This window comes from Condylura cristata, unplaced genomic scaffold (genome assembly GCF_000260355.1).
Source record: "Condylura cristata isolate star-nosed mole 26May11 unplaced genomic scaffold, ConCri1.0 scaffold00026, whole genome shotgun sequence".
NCBI classification, from domain to species: Eukaryota; Metazoa; Chordata; class Mammalia; order Eulipotyphla; family Talpidae; genus Condylura; species Condylura cristata.
The window spans coordinates 31,323,508-31,344,276 of NW_004567127.1; the positions used below are offsets into that span (position 1 = coordinate 31,323,508).

Below are 20,769 nucleotides of genomic sequence, written 5' to 3' on the forward strand. Positions count from 1 at the left end.
CTTACAAAATTTTTGCATAGAGTGTGCAAGGATTGATGTTATTCAAAATGAAACCAAATTAAAAAGTTCTTCTCATATCATACCAAACTTGGAGAAAAACTAAACCAAACCAAAAATAACCCAAAGGCTGAACTCAACTACTTTATGGAATGGGATTCCTTTTTCAAACCCCCCAAACATATGGGGCTTCTACGACCTTGTAATTTTTTGTTCAAAGCCCTGGACTCTGACTTCTCCAGCAGAGCACCTGGCCAGCACAGAATGGGTGTGCTCGCCCTTCTCCCACGTGATCTCCTTAAGAGGCATGTTTCTGTTGCTGCAAGGCCTCAAAGAGGAAAAACTTGACTTGGGAAGTAGTTAACAAAATGGGAAACTCTATTCCCCCCTCACCCAAACATTGGATGCAAATTAGGCCAATCATGTGTTCACTCCAAGTTCAGATTTGCCCATTTTTTTCTACTTTGCCAGAAGGATTTCCTTTTTCTATCAAGAAACCTGATTTCTGGTCCTGGTCATTTAGTCATGGACAGTCCTTAAAAGGCACCCACTCCTGATTGGGATAAACACATCACTAGAAGAAAATCTATGAGTGATTTATTCTAAATCAGGGTATTTGACACTTTTTTTTTTTTTTTTTTTATCTAATCACCTTTACTAAGGTGTGTGGGAAGTTTGAGTGAAATGAGGACGCATAAGCCTGGCTGGCCCTGGGGGCTCAACCTGTTGGGATTGATAAGCTGGTGAGCTCAGTTCACACTACCACCCATGTTTCAGGTACCTGTTGTTGAAGAAAAGCAGATAAGGATGCCCCCCCAACCTCTTTGCTGCTGTGGTGTCTCAGCTCAGGGTGGGGCAGTTTAACTGTATGACCTTAGCACAGCCATAGACGGTCAATGGCTGAGTCAATTCTTCAAAGCCACTTTAGGTCCTTTAACTCATAGACATCAAATACTGTTCCCTTTGCTGAGAAGATGAAAGTGCTCCAAAGACACCAAGTTGTAAGGTACTGCAGATGCACTCATCTCTCCTTTCTTAGTTGGAATGCCACCAAGCTGGTTTGTGAATCTAGGACACCAGTATAATCGAACAGGGTCAAGGGTAAAGTATACCACTGGTTCTACAAGCGTTGGCAAGTGGGTCTCATTTCCAACTGTAGTGCCGGCCTGGGCACTTGGCGAGAATTGTCTTATAGGGAAAGTGTGCTCCATCAGTGATGACTGCTGGGTAAATTTGTGGGACTCAAGCCTGGAGGGCCTATAAGGCCAGCTTGGGTAATGAATGTCTAGTGTACATCCTTCTACTCTGTTCTTGCAGGGAGGCAGGGATAGCCATGGAGCATGAGTTTACTTCTATTTGGTTCTTGAGTTTTGCCACAAGTTAGGTACAATAACTAAATGGCATCAGAGACCACTCAAAAAAAGACATTTGCCTTTTGAAGTGAGAAATAAGGGAAGGAGATCTAGGTGTGCAGAGGTGTTAATTTGTTAATTTAATATTTGGGTCACTGAATATTAAAGTTTTCTCTTAAATATAAGACTGGCAACCTATATATCTTTCAATATATAAGGACAAGAAACCTGACTTAGAGTCTCACATGGAAAAAATAACATCTTTTGGTTCTAGATTCCATTATTCAACAGACCTTATATATTTCCAACTAGGGATCTCTACTTTGGTATTGGATGCGGCCATGGATAAGAGAAACCTTCTCAGCCTCACCTACTCAAGAGGGAGACACATCTCAACTGGTAAGAGACAGTTCTCAACAACTGAAAGATAGCTCATCTGTGGGTGACTTGATAGCACAGAGTTCTGCATTGAGATCAACATGCCACCTCTGTCATTTTCTAACTGGTAACTTTACACAAGTGTCTTAACCTCTATAGGACTCAGTTTCTACATGAGTAAATTGGCATTATAATAGGACTGAATCCAAAGAATTGTTTTGAAGATGAAATAAGGAATGCAGGTTTAGCACATAGCAGGTGCTTAATTAGCTAGTTAGTAAAAAATTATTATAATTAGAGAACAGATTCCAACTCTTGACATGTCTTAGGGTGTTGGTTCAAGAGAACTTATTTGGTTTTATGTGGGATTTTGTGGTTCAGAACTTTTCTCCGTTGGCAAGACCCTATGACCCTCCCCGCCCCCAAATTATAAACTCATGAATTAAATGAATACGGGGATAAAGAAATATCAGCATCTTCCTTGTTGACAAAGATCATCTTCTTGCAATCAGAAAAATCCTTTGCTGTTCTGCTCCTCAGTAAACCACTGATCAGCTTGGGATTTCTTGCTTAAGAAATTTGAGTTATCTCTGGTTCCATAAAAATAGCCAAAGTGTAGAGACAGACTGTCAAGACTTTGGATAAACAGGAATGGCTAGATAACCCCAGGAATGCAGAGTGGATTTTAGGGGAAACAAATGCTTCCTTCTCACTTCTGCTTATTGAACTGATCTTAGCTAGTACTCAGCCATGAAGCAAAATCCCTTTATCCCCAAGTAAGGAAGTCTGCATTTGGGTCTCAGCTCAGTCTCCCTCTGATGAAAGGTGACTTGGACTCTATATGTGCTTTTTGCCTAAAGCAGCTTTTCCCTTTTTTCTGTTTCAATCAGAAATCCTATAGAAGCAGCACTGGCAAAACCACTTGCCAGCAGAAGGTTGTGCATTAGCAGTTAGCTTTGCTGTTGAATGTTTGAGACTGTTTATTGATGGATTTAATAATATCAGTACTGTGATGATACCCATTTCTGTTGTGTACAGGGCTTATATATTCTTGAACTTTTCTTTTTCCAAGGAAGATGCTAATTTCCTTCTTTGTCAATATATAGCAAAGGAAGGGGGCCGGGAGGGAAGGTCAACCCAAACAGAATGGCATATGTTAGCAGGTCTCTCCAAATGGGATATTTTCATTAAATGTGTGCACAACAGGGACCACCCAATCGTAATTATTTCCCTTTGCATTCAAACCTGCCTTGAGAAATTTCAAGAACCCCCACTAGGAAGTAAGCCTTTGAAAACCCTAGAAAGCGCATTGCTTTTGGAAGTGCTGACATGTGTGGTGCTCTGTGCTAATGAAGCGGTGGGTTTCAGAGAGCTTGTCCTTCTCAGTGGGGTAGCTTTGTGAAGACCTGCAGAGGCAGCTGTATGATTTTGAATAGTGATGTCTGCAAAGAAAGAGATGTATCTGCCATCCTGAAGACAGCCCTTTTCACTCTTCTAATGGAAAGGGGCTGGAACTGGTGGAGGAGAAAGTGAGGAAAGACCAAAAGAGACAGTTTACCTTTGAGATCAAACGCCTATTTTGTAAGGTTAGATCTTTCAGGGTAACTGTTTGCCCACTTGCTGCTGAGATGCAACACATGGGTCCTTTCAGGAGCTACTCGGCTAGTGGTTTTTGTGTCTAAAATTTCCTGGTTTGGGAAAAAGGATCTTGTTTACAGTTCACTTGAATGAGATCTTCACCTTTCATGGTGAAATAAAAGGTGCTTCCAGGGATCTGTTGACCTCTTTGGTCCAAATGTCATGATACCTTTGCCTAAAATAAATAATCATGTATTCTCACCTCGCTCTAGGGTGAGACTGCTGTTGCAAGAGATGCTGGTTAAGGTCTGGTCAATAGTGATTGTTTAAAAAAAAAAAAAGAAAGAAAGCTGATAAAAATCCCAACTTCTCCTTCCTAATGTGAATACTCATCCTTACAAAGACTCATGCACATCTGATGTGATTTTAATGATATTGAATATGAATGTCAAGCCCTGGGTTAGCAGGGGGGTGCCTGTTAGGGACAAGAGCCAGCTAAGAACTGATCTTATCACACAGAGTCAGATGGCTGAATTAAAACAAGGGCTTTCTGTGTTTCCTTTACCAAAGAACAAAGACCCAGATCCTTGGAAATAAAATCAAATTGACATTAATCTCAATCTTCCCAGGAAATGCTTCATGAGTCTTATTATAGTTTTCCTCCCTATGTGCTTTAAGATGCTTTGTCCAATATTCCTAATCATTTATTGGTCCTACCAGCCCTTCACTCCTGGTGTAGTCTTAGGACCAGTAAGGCCAGTGCAAGTACCAGTGACTGGGGTGATGGGCGCCAGACAGACCCGTGAGTCAGATGCATTCCCAGGAGCCCTGTGGGCTAGGCATCTTTCTGGACTAGGTGAAGGTGGGGTGGAACTCTCGAGGCTAGCAGAAATGGTCTCTTGAGCAAAGAGATTCTAGATTGAAACACTAGGCCTGTTAGATGTGATGCTGACTATGGAAATCATTTAAGAAGTCAGGATCTTCTGGAAAAAGCCCTAGAGGATCACAGCTTTCCTTTTCCACTTAGCCTTCCCCTAATCTGTCCCCAAGAATCCCACATGCCTGTGTTTCTCAGACAAAGCAATCCCTTTCACCCGCCCATCAGCTTGCCTTTTGTAACCAGTATCTCTATTCTCAAGCACATGTGGGGCTGGTGTCTCATGCCGTGCTGTGTGAGGTTTGGTCCTCTGCACTGCATCAGTCATATCCCATGCTTCACCTCAACCTCAGGAGTTGGCAAACTTTTTCTGCAAAAGGGCCAAATAGTAAGGGTTTCATGCTTTGTAGATCACAAGGTGTCTGGTATAACCACTGAACTCTTCTGTTGGAGGGTTTGGTCAGCCACAGACACCATGAAGTGGAGGGGGTAGGGGATGGCCATACATCTGGGCAACATCAGTGACAAAGACAGGTGGGGAGCCAGATTTGATCTAGGGACCCGCAGCGCCTCCCGACCCCTGTGCTAGGGTCAAACCTTGAGCCATCTTTGGTCTATGGTTGCTGTGCAGACAATGAAAATTTTCCAAAGGAGAACTGACCTTCAAGGAGTTCAAAGGCAATACAAATCTGTAAGGTCTTTCCCTTTGTAATGTAACAATCAAAAAGCCTCATACTACCTGGCATCACCTACATATATGGCACCAGGAACACTTTTTGAAAAACTCCAGTACATTCCCAAGTCAGAACTTCTATGACTTATTGAGCAAATAACAAATAGAACTCAGTTCTAAACATATATTTGGAGATCAAGTTTTAATTGATAAGAATCTGCTGAATAGTAACACCCTAGAAATTCTAGAACACAGGAGATTCATTTGAGTGCTTTGTCACATCACAGCTGCTTGATGTCCTGAAAGATGTGGCTGTCTAGAAGATATTACATATAAATCTTGAGAACGAAAGAATCTCATTTTTTAAAATTAATGGTTACCAGATTTTAATGCAAAAGATATATTATTTTTTTTTCCCCAGAATTCACGTAAAACTTTCTCTTATGACCATGGACAAATAATTTACTTGGAGGAAGATAGGGGGAAAAGCTTTACATTGAAGAATTTAGAATGTATTAAACTGAAATTTTAAAGCCTGAACTGAAATACATAATTTGATCCATGCTGAATTTCCTGCATACTATCTGACATAATCACACAAATAAAAATCAGAGTGTCTATTCCCTTGGGTGGTTGGCTTCTATTCATGGTGGTGGGTATTATTTTCTTTCTAATGATGATCCAATTACTTTTAGAAGTAAGTTTTAGAAGTAGGATCCTATAAGTCCTTTTTATTGACATAAAAAATTCCCAAGGAGGCTGATCTCAGCCTTTAATGTAACAATTAGAACAAAATCAGAGGACAAAGGTTCAGGGAACATTTCCTTGTCTTATCATCTATATGTTGTGTATTGAGATGGTAAAATGCAGAAATGATCTGTCTGCTTAAAAAAACTTTGCCTTAAGGGATTTAGCCACAGTGGATCACACAGTTATCCTCTTTCTCTGGCTAATTATGGGCAGGCTCTCCCAGGAGCCAAGGAGGGACATTCTTGGATTGACAGAGCCTGTTGTGTGGTCCACGTGCTTTCTACCAGCAAGGCCCTACAGGATCTAAATGACGCCAATCCAGAGTGACTTGACATCTTTGATTATCCTCGTTAGACCCTAGCGGGACCAGCAAATTGATCTTAGGATCTTGCCCTTGAACCACCCAGTTCTACATAGGACATAGAGCACAAGTGACTACAGAGAGCCTGGGTTCTAGAAGTCAGCGGGGCCACTGGCCAGGTTAGACACCACCCCTCATCCCTTAGTCACTTGACTAAGCAACATACACTTGCTTCTCCATCCTGGTGTGCAAACCTCAGCCTGTTGCTTGGTTGGCAACCATCTGGAAGCTCTTACTCATCTCCCATTGCCATTTCCCCCTGCTTGGGAAGTAACAAAAATGAGAAACTAGTGGAGGAAGAAACAAATGCCATTCAGGCCTTCGCACACTACTTCAATTAGGATCATGGGGCCACCCTGCCCAAATGGCATCCAAGCCAATGTCGTGTCCAGTCTGGGCTCCACAGAGGCCAGTCATCAGCCACATGGTTTTCAATAGGCTTTGCAGACATGCCGGACATTACTAACCCATTCCCCTGTAATTACCCAAAATAAACTACAGGTAACACCAAGATAAATAGGATGTGCTTCTCCTTGCTGAGTGCATTGACTTAAGGCATAGGCACGGTTCCCCCTCTTTGAACAGAGATGGTGTAATCCCCCGTCCCAGCACAAGAGCTGGCCAGGGTGACCCTGAAAGTGATGATGAAGGTGGTGGGGCGAGAGGTCGTGATGGCGGGAATGCGAAGTTGCTCTCCTCTCTGGGGTATGGATGCTGCTGGACACAGGATCTGATTAGTTTGACTCCATTGATGTTAATTCTTAGCTAGCACTTCTGGGGTTATGTCAGATTTTAAATTAGTGGCTTTTGGCTCTCTCTCTTTGGGGAAAACATAAGGGGGGGTTTTAGGAAAGTGAATACCCCAATACTGAAAAAGAGTGATAAGGAGATTTAAGGGCCAAACTTTGCCTGTAAAAACAAAAGGAGTGTCTATAAATTACTTCCCCTCTCCAGGTAACATATTACTGGAATTAATCCCCTCTGCTCATCTGAACTCAACACCATCACTAAGGGCTTCTCTGAGGATGGGGTAGCACTCTGAAGAGATTTTGATGGACCGATCATTTTGGTTGGACTCTGTTAGATAAAGTCAGAAATGAGGACATAACAGATTTTGAGCCATTTTTTCCCTTTAAACAGAGACATACCACCCATTTACTGTCTGCCTGACGGGCCGCTGAGCTGCTTCCAGCCGACCGAGGAGCAGCTGCAGTGCTATTTTGTGCTGATTTACAGCTCCTATTTGGACTGAGGGATAATATGTGAGTTTGAAGGAAGCAAGAGAGCAGGAGTTGGATGAGCCACTCCACTTGGCTAAAATCCATCTATCTCATTCACCCAACTCAGAAGCCTCTTTACATTTGGCTGTTTTGAGTTTCTCTGGGTGACTTCTATTGCTCGGTCCCAGCCTTCACTGGAAGAGGGAGAAGTGGGTTGCTTCCCTCAAGATAAAAGGGAACCCAAAGATCTGTTTGGATGGGCCAGGTTGCCGCGCACGAGGGTACTCGGAGATTCCCGCCATCACGACCTGCGATGGCAGTGAAGGAGAAGGCAGGCCATCATTCAACCCTACAGGTGAACAGTCCAAAGTGTCCAGAGCAATGAGGGGTTCGGAAGGGCTAGTGGGGTATCTAGGAGAATCGTGTGGAGAGAGAGTCGATCGTGTGCATGGTGGTTGGGGCAGGGGATGGAGATGAGGGAGGATATCACAGGGTCACCCATGGTTCCTTTTGTACTGAAACCTCATTTTATACAGAGGATATATATATATTTATTTATATATATTTATATATATTTATATCCACCCAGCCACGCCCCACATTCACACGTACACACAAGCCACACACACACACACACACACACACACAAGGCTTTGATAGGCCTTCTGTGTTTCTAGTAAAAATAGCTGGCAGCCAGTGTCTGAAGCCAGGAAAAGGCTTTTATGCTGCCGTCCATGTCCCCATGGACAGTCTTTCAAAGGCAGACGTTTGTGTTTATCTGACAAGTGGAACCGGTTCCTGCCTGGGACAGGAACAGCCTCCCATTGGAGCAGACGCAGATCTCAAAGACCTTCTGCCTGGTCCCTGCAGCTGTGTAGGATCCGTGAGGCAGCCTAGGTAGTTTGATTCTTGCAGCATCTAACTTAATCTGGAAAGCATGAACAGAAAGGAAAGGACCAGTTAGAGGCTGCCACTCACTTGTCTGACGTCCCCAAACAGTAGCTGGATGATGAACATCAACTGTGAGAGCACCCACTGTGTGTTCATCATGCCTGGACTGGGGTTCCTGGGCCAGACAAGACAGATGAAGTCCCCACGCCTGTGGAGGAGGCTTATGTTCTATACTGTCTAGATTAGCGTTCATCAAAGGTAGATTATGTGCGGGTGAATAGAGCCCTAGAACTTTCTCTGGAAATCTCGAGTATGGGATTCATACCATAGATATGCCTGTGTGGAGGGCAAGTTTTCCAGAATAGGCAGCATGCTCTTCTCTTAAATGATGTTTGTGATTATAATCCATTCCTCTAGAGTCAAGGGTTTGATAGTTGTAAACTGCAATGGTGATGGAGCCACCATTTTTAACTGGGTGCGGTTGGAAGTGCGTGGCTTTTGGAGGAAACAATTCTCATTACTCAGTGCTCTGAACTGCCTTGTTTAAATAAAAAAAAAATAGAGCAGATGCCAAATCTGAAATGCCAAATCCGGCTTCTGGCCAGTGGAGATGGGTAACTTTTGTATAGATATGAAGGATGGAACAGTGCTTTGCTTTAAAAATAAAATCACGCTTTTCCTTTAAAAAAGAAATTTAAATCGGAAAGTTTGCTGACATGCAGGATGAAGGCATTAAAAAATGTTTGCAGTTGAATCCTATTTTCTTTGGGGACCTGACTTACAAGAGTTGTAAAAACACAAGCAGCTAATTATGCACACCCGAGTGAGATTATACTGGGGCAAGAACACTAATACATCTGTGATCTTTCATCCTCGTGTTGACTAGTTTCCCCAATTTTAAGTTCACATTTGCAATAGAGGCTGAATTTGACACTCCATTCTCAATGAAAATAGAAACATGCAACATAAACTTTTAAAATCACTACAAGTAAATTAAGTTTATCTGTAGTCAGATGTGTGTGCCATACATCTTACTTATGCTGTCCCCCTAAGTCTTATTTTAAGGTGTCATAAGAGAATTTGGAAATAGCCTTGCATTTTACAGCAGCACGTAGAATTCTACACCTGCCAGAGACTGTACAAATAATGATGGAAAACCTCTCCGTGTTGTGGTTTTGGCTGATAATGATGTTGTCGAACATATCTCTTTCAGAAATAAAACCTTCTGGTTGGTTCCTTTTGTTGCCACAGTGTAGGACTGAGTGCAGGGTTGGGGGGATTTTGTTGGCTTGCTGGTACTCCTCCTCCCTACCTCCCCGTCTTTGGATTCCAGTCTCAGCTCCGTCCTGCAGGTGGCTTCCATATTGCCAGCTTCTGCATTTATTTCTACTCCTTTTGGGGCCTCCATCACCAGAGACCGGGTTGGGGACTCCAGCCTGAAATATAAGACTTAGGATCAAACATTGCATGGCAGCATATTGGTAAATTCAAGAAACAGTTGACATTCAGAGTATTGGGACAGCACTTTAGTATTAGACCGAGAAGCCTAGCTAACTTCACATTATGAAACCTCATGTTTATGAGGGAGAAAGTAGAATCTGGGCTTTATCTTTGTGGCATATTTTAAAGCTTAAAGGAAGGTTCTAGAATCCTGCTTCACTTGATCTTCTACACAATCATTGTTTTATTGGTATAAGTAGCCAAACACTTAAGTTTTCTTCATTTTGAGAGTAAGGCAATCCCAGGTCTAAACTGAGTTTCCTGAAATTGGTAGGCCTTCCTCTACTATGCCCTGCTTTCTGTGTCTCCCATGGGGCAGTCAGAGAGAGGCTAAGAAAACAGACCTAGGAGTCAAACATGCTGGGCTAGAGCCAGGAGGCTGCCACTGTATATTCTAGGGGAGTTCTATCTTTCTTTCTTCTCAAAGCCTCAGTTTCCTCAAAGCCTCAGTTTCCTCCTCTGTAAGGGCTTCAAACAGTACCTGCACATGCCAAATACACCATATACCTTAACTATAACTGTGTTGTTACTATTTTTATTATGCCAGCTGTCAAAAGAGGACCTGGAACCCCTCAGCCACTGATGGGCCCCCACACTGGGCCTCAGTAAGTGGTGCCAACCTTCCTCAAGCAGGGGCTAGGCCAGGTGTGGTTCCGTCTCTGATTAAGGCTGACTCATTTGTGATTGGTGTTTCTTCTCACACCCCTGCCAGTACCTTGAGGAGGATGTTGGTACCCGAGTCCATGGAAGTGCCCTAGGCTGCCAGCCTGCCCTCCTCAGAGGAGGAGCCCCACCTGAGCTCCTCCTCTGCTGTAAATATGAAGGCGATTTTCTTCCATTTTCTTGGTTTTTCTCCTGTAGGATGGGGCTGACTTAGTCCCTCTCCTAGCGCACATGCTCTCTTCTGGTAACACTGCCTGCTCCCTCAGCTCTCCGCCTTCCCAGGGCACGCTCCCCCTGACAGTTTCTCTCCTCTTCTCTGTTCTGTTCTCTTCTCATTTCATCAGGTTGTCAGTGTTTAATCCACCATTTCTCCCCGCTCTGTGCTAGTTCACTAGGAGCAGCCTGAACAAGTCCAGTTTCATCCCTCTTTTCCCCTAGTCCAGGGTCCTTCACACCAAGACATCCTCCAAATAAACTTTGACTGGTAACATTTCCCATCGAGCACTGCACAAGTTCCTTAGGAAAGGTCTTTACACCTGTACTTACTCAGCCATTGAGAACCCAGTCTGACCCTTTTGTTAGTCTCAGTTCTTGCCACCAATATCAGCAGTGTTTATTGAGCAGGTACTATGCAAAGAGCTCTCTGTGTAGCTCTTTTAATCCTCACAGAAATCCCCTTGGCTGCTTCTCCAGCCTGATGGGACAGCTAGAGAAGGCACCAAGCTTCAGTGACCATCGTGGGGCCACACATCCATCATGAGGGCATACCCGAGACCAAACCCAAGTTCAGGAGACACCAAAGCCAGTAGATTGTCCCTACAACATCTCACTTCCAGAACCACCAGGCTGCTGTCCTGCCCACCATAGAGAATGCTGTGCCTTATAATTGAATACACCTTTTCCCACATGCATTTGGCATTGCTTTTCTGGAAGAGGAGTGTCTGTATATATTAAGGGTCAGGTGCCTGTGCCCCATGTGGTGGATGACGCAACATGCCAGGACACAGTCTTTCTTCTTGCTCCCCAAAAGGCTCCACGTGGAAGCCATCAACCTTTAGGTCCTGGGGCATGTGTCCCTGTTGGGTTGGTAGCTTTCTTTCAAAGTGAATGATTCACATAAAAAGTGCTCTGCAATGGGGTTGGAGGGCTAGATTGAAATGGAAAACAATGAATGCAGCTCGGAGAGGTTTACCAGGCTGGCCTTGGAACCCGCTTTTTCTCACTCACATTCTGTGAGCTTGGAGATGAGCAGGCATTTCTCCAGACCCATAGACGTGGACTCAGAAATGCCTGCTGCCCGCCCCCTTTCAGCCCTGGAAGTACCAGACGGCTGAGGCAAGGAATTATTCTGCAAGGCGGGAGAAATGAAAACCTCCTGGCTGCAGAGACAAAAAGGTTAGTGGCTTTCTGTTTCATAGCTCATCTGAAAGTCCTCTGGGGCTAGGCTTCTTAAGAATGTGTTCTCATGTTCATTTTGCCAAAAACACTCCTAGCAGAGCTCATGAAGCTGGCACAGAGCAGAGCAAACACGCTGAGCGTATACAGTCCGATCCCAACCTAGATCCTCACCCACTGCACAGTCCCTCCAGATGGCAGCGACCCCTGGAAGGAGACTGCTGCTGGCCTCTGGAAGTGAATTTTCTCCAGTGGGAGGACATGCACTCTCTCCAGGAGGCCGGAAGAGCCTCTGGGGGCAGGGGAGGTGGAGAGCTGAGCCACTTCCTCAAGCACAGTGGTTCTCAAACAGGAGCACTCTCTGGAGCCTTACTGAACAGACTACTGGGTTCTACCCAGAGTTTCTAACACAGAGGCCTGGGGCGGCGTGAACATGCCCTCGCGACCACTTTGAGAACCGCTGATGCAAAGCCAGGCTTATTGTCTCAGACACTGGACAGCGGGGTGATGAGGAGCCCGAAGAAGACTGAGGAGGCACTGGTGCCTCTTGCACAGTCTGATTCTGGCTGGCTACTGGGCACATGCGTCCGTCTTCATTAGGACGCCTCTGGGATGGGGAGTGGCCAGTGCTGAGAAAATGGAGGTTGGAGGACTGATGAGATACCTTCCCGCCCCACCAGTCTGGAGTTCTGGTTGTTCCTCATTCTTGCCAACATTTGAGGTTACTCAGCATGAAATGAGCTTGAAAGGGGCTGCAATTGTTTTTTTTTTTTTTTTTAAAATTTTTATTTATTTGTGATACAGAACTGGGGTACAGGCCAGAAGCTCAGGGGAGGTGAGAGGCTTCACCAGAGACAGAGTGGGGAGCAGAACAGGCAGATCGACGAAGTACACTGCTGAGGGGAGCAGCGGGCGGGTCAGGAGAGGTCTGCCGCGCCATGTGGTCACCTCCGGGGCAGGCGGGAATCGAACTCATGCGGAAGTGGCTTTAGATTCTCAGTGCTGCGCTTTAACCCGCTGCGCCACCAGGGAGGGCCCCTGCAATTGTTTTTTAAATGTGCATTTCCCAAATTAGTATTGGACCTAAGCATCTTTTCATTTGTTTGTAAATCATTTAGAATTCATCAGTGAAATATCTTTTATCTGTTTGTGTGTATGCGGCAAGTATTGGCAGTTTCTTCCTGATACATTGTTTCTAGCTGTAGTGCTGTGCTGTACTTTGCATCCCAAAACTCAGTCATTCATCTACCTCATACTCGAAAATTTATATCCTTTATCAAATCCCTCTGTTATTAGATACTTGGTTGTTTCCAGTTTGGGATTATTTTGCAGGAAGAACCTTGAGTATTTTTGTATAAGGCTTATTTAAGGACAAAAGTAGTAACTATGGGGGTGACTACCATGCTGTCAGATAGATGTGTCTCTAATAGGTGTGGTGGGGCAGCCTCTTGGTGGGTTCCCAATGCCCTGGGTCCCTGGTCCCCACACCCTTGAATGGTTCTCTCCTTGCTGTGGGCTACGCAGGGACCTGGTTTCACACAGGGACCTTGTTTCTACATAAGTAGAATTTGGTAATGGTGATGGTGTGCCAACTAAGAGATTGGATCATAGAAACACCTGGCTTCCGGCTTAGCTTTGTACTCTCAGGCCCTCACTAAGAAGGGAGCCACCTTCCGTGGAAGTCCACTAACTCATGAAAATCCCAGGCCAGTGGGGAACGGAGTCTTGCCACAAGGGTGCCTTTGGAATTGATCTGTCCCAGATGAAGCATTTGAAAGATCATAGGTCCAACCACAGCTCAACTGATCCATCTCAGAATCTACACCCAGATTGCTGACCCCCACACTTGTGACATAATAAATGTCTAGGTTTAAGCTGCTAATCTTTAGGATAATATATTACACACATTATGAGTAATGCCATATGAAACTACCAGACTGTTTTCCAAGATCATTGCCCAGTTTTACATTCTTATCACCAATATTGCTGTAATTAAAGCTATTGTAGTGGCTATAAAATGACTCCTCACTGTGGTTTTCATTTCCCTGATGACTAATGTTGAGCAGCTTTTCATGTGCTTGTTGGCTGTTCAAAGATGTTCTTTGGGGAAGATTTGCTTAAATCTTTTGCTCAACTTTATTTTAGAGTTGAGTTGAGTTGCTGGTATTGCTATTGATGACAGTTTTCTGGGCAGCATTTTTTTTCCACCTACATACACACACACACACACACACACACACACACACACACACAATTTGTTCCTGATCTATGACTTGCCTTTTTTTTTTTTAACAATTTTAAAGGTTTTAATGACTATTTATCAAAAATCAAGGCACATTGCTTACTGTGCCTTCACTAATAAGCCATTGCCTTTAGGGTCACAGAATAGTCTCCCATGCTTTCTTCTAGCAGATTTATAGTTTTATCTTTTACATTCAGATTTATGATTCATTTTGAATTAGTTTTTTTTAAATCTTTTATTATTTTTTTAATATTTTTTTCATACAGAACTGGGGTACAGGCCAGAGGTGCAGGAGTGATGAGAGGACTCACCAGAGACAGAGTGAGGAACAGAACAGGCAGATCGATGAAGTACACTGTGAGAAGAGCAGCGGGCAGGTCAGGAGAGGTCTGCCGCGCCACGTGGGTCATCTCTGGGTCTGGGATCGAACTTGCACTGAAGTGGCTGCGGCGAGCTTGCAGTGCTTCATCCCAACTGGTTGTACCACCAGGGAGGGCCTTCTTAACTTAATTTTAAGGCTAGAGTTGAGGTACATTTTACCCCCAATGTTGCAGTATCATTTATTGGGGGAAAAATAACCATATATGTGTAGATCTATTTCTACACTCACTATTTCTGTTTTTATGATCTACTTGTCTAGCCTCACTCAAGGGTCATATTGTCTTCAGTATCATAAATTTATGTCTTAAATCAGTTGGAGTGACTCTTTTACAAAAGGGAAAATAGCTTATATTAGCTACTCTAATTCTTTTCTTTCATATAATATTAAAAAACTGTAGGTTTTGTTAATTTTATTGAATGCATTCTTGGGAAGGTTGATATCCTAATGATATTGCATACAGATTTATTGTTAGATAGAGCAGTCCAAGTGTACTTTTAATGAGTATGTGCCAGTGTTGTTATATAGCTTGGTTCTGTGGTATTTAATTCAACAAGACTATTGCTTATCAGTATTTTTATTTATTTATACATATCTATATATCTTCTACTTTCTTTCATCTTAAATCTTCCTTTTTCTTGATCATCATGAAAATCCTTGATGTTTCTTCAGTGTGGGTTTTACTGGGGCAAATCTTTAGTTTTGCTATTCTTTGAGGTGAGACCATATTTCCCTAAATCACCTATACTGTTGAAAAGCAATGTTACCTCAATAACAAAAAAGAAAAAAAATATTGTGGAATTGTGTAGTGACATCCCCTCATCTTTAAAGGTTGGAAATTATTACTGCTTTCCCCTCCCTCCCTCTCTACCTAGACCCTGGATAGGCCAACTTTCTGAGAGTCAGATCTTGCCTCAGAGTTGCCAGTTCTATAGATGTTCAGTAATCAGGATTCAGTCACAGAAAGCAAATCTCCATGAATGATGTATACACGTGCAAGCAAGCGCGCGCGCACACGCGCACACACACACACACACACACACAGAGACTGTGGGCATCTAGCCTCATGGAGTATGAGGGGTAGTCAAGCAGCCTGTGTTAGGCTGTGGTCCTTGTATCTGATGTAGGAGCCAGGAGTCAGCAGGAAGGCCAGCCAGGAAGAAATGGAGGATGTGCAGCAGGACGTGTGAGGACAAACTGGGACGCGGGGGCCATGTACTCTTCGGAGTCTCCAATTCCCTGCAGGAAAAGCTGGAAGAGAATCTGGCCCAGGAGTTGGAGAGGAGCTGAAGACCCACTGCTGCCCCACACGACCAAGGTGAGTGGCAAGTGATATCCTGTGCACCTGTGCCCACTGTGACAGGAACATGGCTGCCACTCACTGCCACCATTCTGGCCCTCGGCCACCACACTGATGGGGCCGGTGGATTCTAGGGACCACAGTTCCAGCTGAACTGCTGTGCCACAGACCCTTCCAGGTCATCCTGATGCAAGTGCTTGTGCAGGTTTGAACACACTATACTCAGTGGCACCAAGTTTAATACAGTGATGGGTTGAAATAAAAAAAGAAATACCTGCAAAATATAAGGAGAAACTTGGGTTTGTTTAACTATGTAGCATCACCTTTAAATTCAAGCAAGACTTTGAAACTCGAGCCCTTCATTTTATATTTAAAATTTTATGGAAGACCCTGCTGAGCTTTTAGACATCTGTCTTTATTTCCTGATTTGAAAACTCTAGGCAGAATCTTCTAGGTTTGTGTTCTAAAGACTTAAGAAATGGATGGATTATTTACATTTCTCTTAGAAAATATTCTGTTTTCTAGAATAAAATATTTTTGAGGCTTGCTTTGATGAAAGGCAGCCAGACCCTCACCAAGCAGTACTTTGAACTAACCCTTCCTTCTCACTGTGGAGCTTACTGGTTTATTTAAGAAACATTTATTACGCAAGGCCTAAGGGGACACAAAGAAGCGGCCTATGTCACAGACTGATAGAATCTGGATGAGTTTTGAAGGTCTATTAGGAGTCAACTCATTTATTTGCCCAACAGACATTTACTGAGTTCCTAGTCCTCTAGCGGAATGCTGGGTGGGTTCGTATTGTAAACGATGTGACTCCTTACTCTAGAGAGCTGGGGTGCTACTGAGGATGAGATGTATGAAGCAATTATTTACTTATGATGGAAAGGACTCCTTGATGGAGAAATACAAGGGATTCTAGGAACTTATACCCTAGGGTGTCCTGTGCAAAGAGCTGGGCTTTTGGGAAGCTCATGTGCTGACATATGGGTGTCTGAGTGAAGATGAGAAGGGTGGAGGATGGGTGTTCTGAGCAGAGGGAAACACGCACGGGGGCATCTTGGAGGAAAATAGTCATGTGGATTACAGGGGGATGGAAGGTTGATACAGAATGGTAAGAAGAGGGAAGAGGTCTGTCAAGCAGGGCCTTGCAGGCGATATGGAGGTTAGAAAGAGCTTTAGATGGAGGGCTGAGCTGGGAGGTAAAAGAGAATGCACAGCATGGTCTGACGTCTCCGCACAGAGCTGCCTATGATGATTCATGTCCTCTGTCAAGGCGACTGTTCCCTGGGGTGCCCAGATTTTGGGGCAGAGGTTACTCAGGGATGTGTGGGTTAGATTAAGATGGGAATTGGGGGGACTCAATAGCTTGTTTTCCCTAAGGTGGTTGGCCACATCCCACCTATGGGAGATCCGAATAGAACAAATAAAAGATTGAGTAAGGGGGAACTCTGCCTGCCTGGTCGCTTGAAGAGGGACATTGGTCTTTAGGCTCCAACTTAAGCCATCGGCTCTCCCTGGTTTTCAGCTGTGGCTTCTCAACTTCTGTAGCCTATGAACCAATTCCTTACATATTGTAGATCTATTTCATATATCCTGTTGGTTCCATTTATATCAGGAGAACCCTAATACTACACACATACACTCACACACATATGTACAGAAACACACAACTATATAACTATTGATTATACATATGTAATATACATAACATGCTATATAATGATATCTGTTTCTATGCTTTTATTATAGTGTATATTTAGAGTAGGGTTCTCCCAGTAACAATCTCAACAGGATAGAAACAGACATGACTACAGAGTGGAGAAAATGAGGAGGAGCAAAAGGTTTGTGAGCATAGTAGCCAGGAGAGTGTGGGGTCTCCCAAGGTGACGGTGATGTGGTGCAATGCATCAAGGATGATACCCAGTATTGTGGATTTTGTAATAGGTAGATTGTGTCAGGCAGCCCCCTGAGCAGGGAGGGCTACAAGCAGAACACTTGTGGGGTGCAAGGCTAGAGAAGGGTGCTTTGGGCCTGGATGTGTTGGACTGGAGGTGGATGTGCCGGGCTAGCGAGGGGGCAGTGCAGGAGTGGACTACCCAGCTGGCGGAGTATCTGTGTGCTGACTTTGGGTCCCAGGCATGTGTAATCTCAAAGATGGGTTTGTGTCCTCATTATATTTCCAGAGTGCCTGGCGTGGCCGGTGACTCATAGTCAAGTTGCAAAGTAGCTGGGATCCCACCAGAGCAGACGTTTCTTGGTCTTGTCCTGGTGCTCCAGAGAGAGCAAAGGCCTGGGCAGCCCCCCAGGACTCAGCCTCTTGTGCCCTCTGGGGATTTCCACAGTTCCTGTCTGGCCCAGGATAAGCCCCAGAGAAATGGGGTCATGATGTATCAGCTTAGGAAGCCCTAGGGGGATTTTTTCCCCCTGTGGAACCAGCATTGTCAGGCACAGTCTGATGCCTTTGAGACCTTCCCTGGTCTCCTCAAATTTTACTTCAGGACCCTGTGAGACACGGAGAGCAAACACACCCCTTCCACAGGCACACTCAGCATCATGAACCAAAGGCCCCACAAAACCTGAAATGCTATCATAAGGTCTGTTTTGAAACTGAGAATAATTTATTTACTGTTGGCATTATCGGTTTGTTCTCTCCTTTTGAAGCTCATTTTTCGTTGAAATTGTTTTTATTGAAATAGTGATTACTTATCCAGATTTCTTGTTTTCATTTCCTTCATCATAAGAATCTACATTAATCACTTGCAAACTGAGATCCCATTTTGCTCTCATCCTCGGAGAATGGAGACAGTGGCCTCTGTTACTTTGGGGTGTGACCTTCACAACATCATAAAACTGAGTGAAATAGGTGGGATTAGTGGGAGGGGCAGGGTGAGCGACAGCCTCTGGGAGGGAACAGCTGTAGGCTCACCTCCACAGCTGGGCAGGTTGCTGGGGTCTGGAAAAGTTAAGTAAACTACATTTTGGGGTTCCATAGACTGGCCGGCGCCCATGACTTGGCAATGTCTGCTTACTGAGGGTCACATGAAGTGCTTTCAACACTCAGGTGACAGCCGCAATCAGCTGACGCCACTGTGTAGTCTCTAAATTGTCTGTATACGGCACGGGGATGGGTGAAAAGCAGGTGCAGATACTTAAATATGGGACCCAACATCTCTGATGGGGCAGCATGGTGGTGGTGCTAGTTCTGGGAAAAAACAGCACGATCCCAGAATGTCAGTGCTTGGGAATGAAGACCACCCGGGGCACAGACCCAGTGTGTCCAGTAATGAGTGGGGGCCAGCTGCGTTTCTGTGCCGTGGGCCTGGAGACATCAGTGTGTGTGTGTGGACAGCCAGCATATTGGGCAGATTATTTTTGTAGTTTAAAAGAAGAATTATTAGGACAAGGAGGAAGGAAAAGAGAGGCAGCTGCCGAGTCACAGATGACCAGGAGAGGCCTTATCAGTGGAGCATGTCTACTGAAGGGGGGTGGTGTTCTTTGAGACAACTTTTAAAATTGTATCTCAAACAATTTCCTTGTGGATCTACAATTTATTAGCTCAACTTTGGATCCCTATTCCAGCAAGAGTGCTTTAAGGTTACTGCCACGTTGCACTTCTAAACACGCATCAGCTTGATAGGATGCCACGTGGGGGTGAGGCCTCTGCAGTCACGGGGGTGAGGCCTCTGCTGAGGGCTTGTAGGACGTGCAGTGACCACCACCCTGGAGCGCTGTTCTCCAGTCAGCATTTGGCTTGACACTGAGTTCTTCTGAAATCCTTCTTACCCTACATTTCTGGGTTAGGATTTTACATAGTATGGCTTCAAGGCATCTACTAAAAGCCTCCTAGGTGCCCTGAGGTACCTTGCACTGGTGTGTGTGTGTGTGTGTGTGGCCAGACTGTCAGAGACCAGTCATGGGTCAGGCCATGTGCCTGTCCAGCTGTCCATCCAACCGTGCTTCCTAGCCACCAGGCTTCATAATTTCCCTGGTCGAGAAGAGCGTGTACATATCTGGGAGGCCTCTCATTCTGCATCCAGTTTGTGCTCAACACTGATGATAATGGCTTCATTCCAGGGCTGCTATGAAGCTGTGTTGGAGCAACTGGACCTCTACTGGACCTGCCAGGCTGGACCTGGCCACGCCTGCTCAATGTTTGATAGTTTCCTTATAATAAAGATGGACTGATTGTGTGTCTTACTGGGGGGAGGGGGCGGGGATAAGGAGGAAGGCAAAAGTGCTGGCAAGGGAGGGAAAGGAAAGGGAGAGGGTCCAGTAGAGAAGGGGAAAGGAGAGGGGAGAAAGGAAGGTGATAGTGGGATTGGAGAAGGGGGAAGGTAATTTGGGAAAGGAGGAAGGGGGAGGGAGGAGAACAGGGTAAGCATGAATGGGGAAGGAGCAATGGGAGAAGAGGGTGGGGAAAGAGTAGGGAGGGCTCTGGGGTGAAGGGTGTGGTAGGGGACAGCATGGGGAAGGGAGGAGGGTGGTATAGGTTAAGGTGGGGCAGGGATGGGGTAGGGAAGGGAAGGGAGGGGTTGGTGAATGGGGAAGGGAGCAGGGTGGGCTTGGGAGGAATGGGGTGGGGAAGGGGCTGTGAAGGGAATCCTGGGAGGAGATGGTGAATGGGGAAGGGCATATGGGGTGGGGTGAGGAAAGGAAGGGAGGGGAAGAGGTGAGAAAGGTGAGCATGGGATTGGGAAGGGAGGGGTGGGGAAGAGTGGGGGTATGGGCAGGGAGGGATGGGAAATGGACAAGCAGGGCAGAGGTGGTGTGGGGTAGGATATGAAGAAAGGGATCGGGTGGGGAAGAGAAGGTATGGCTGGGGAAGGGTGGTATCATTCAGGAAGGGCAGGGCTGGGAGGATTTGCTGTGGGAATGGAGGAATGGGGTGGGGAAGGGATTGTAAGGGAAGGTTGTATTGGGGGGTGGGAAGGGAGGGATGGGGAGCAGTAGAGAGGGGACAGAGTGAGAAGGGTTGGGGAAGAAGTGGGGAAGGGAGTGTGAGCACTCGGATGGGATGGGGAGGGAGGTGATGGAAAGGAGCTTCTAGGGATGAGGTGGGCAGGGCAGGCAAGGGAGGGTTGGGGGGTGGAGAAAGTGAGAAGGGAGGGTCAAAGATGGGATGGAAGTAGGACCAGAAAGGGAAGAAGGGGAAGAGATGTGGGTGGGGAGGGCTGGGAGTTCATTGAGGATGGCAAGGTAGGGAAGGGGTG

At 45.3% G+C, this 20,769-nt stretch overlaps 1 protein-coding gene across 1 annotated transcript in view; it reads right to left on the minus strand.

Annotated features, from left to right (window-relative positions):
* Window positions 1–620: 620 nt before the first annotated feature.
* Window positions 621–20,769, minus strand: part of SGCD (sarcoglycan, delta (35kDa dystrophin-associated glycoprotein)) — a gene marked incomplete at its 5' end in the record, with an annotated part of 197,934 nt that continues 177,785 nt past the window's right edge. Inside the window, 2 exons of the mRNA XM_012730045.1 lie at window positions 621–8,114; window positions 9,390–9,513. Coding sequence (XP_012585499.1) covers window positions 7,941–8,114; window positions 9,390–9,513 — 298 coding nt within the window. The remainder of the gene's footprint in view (window positions 8,115–9,389; window positions 9,514–20,769) is intronic.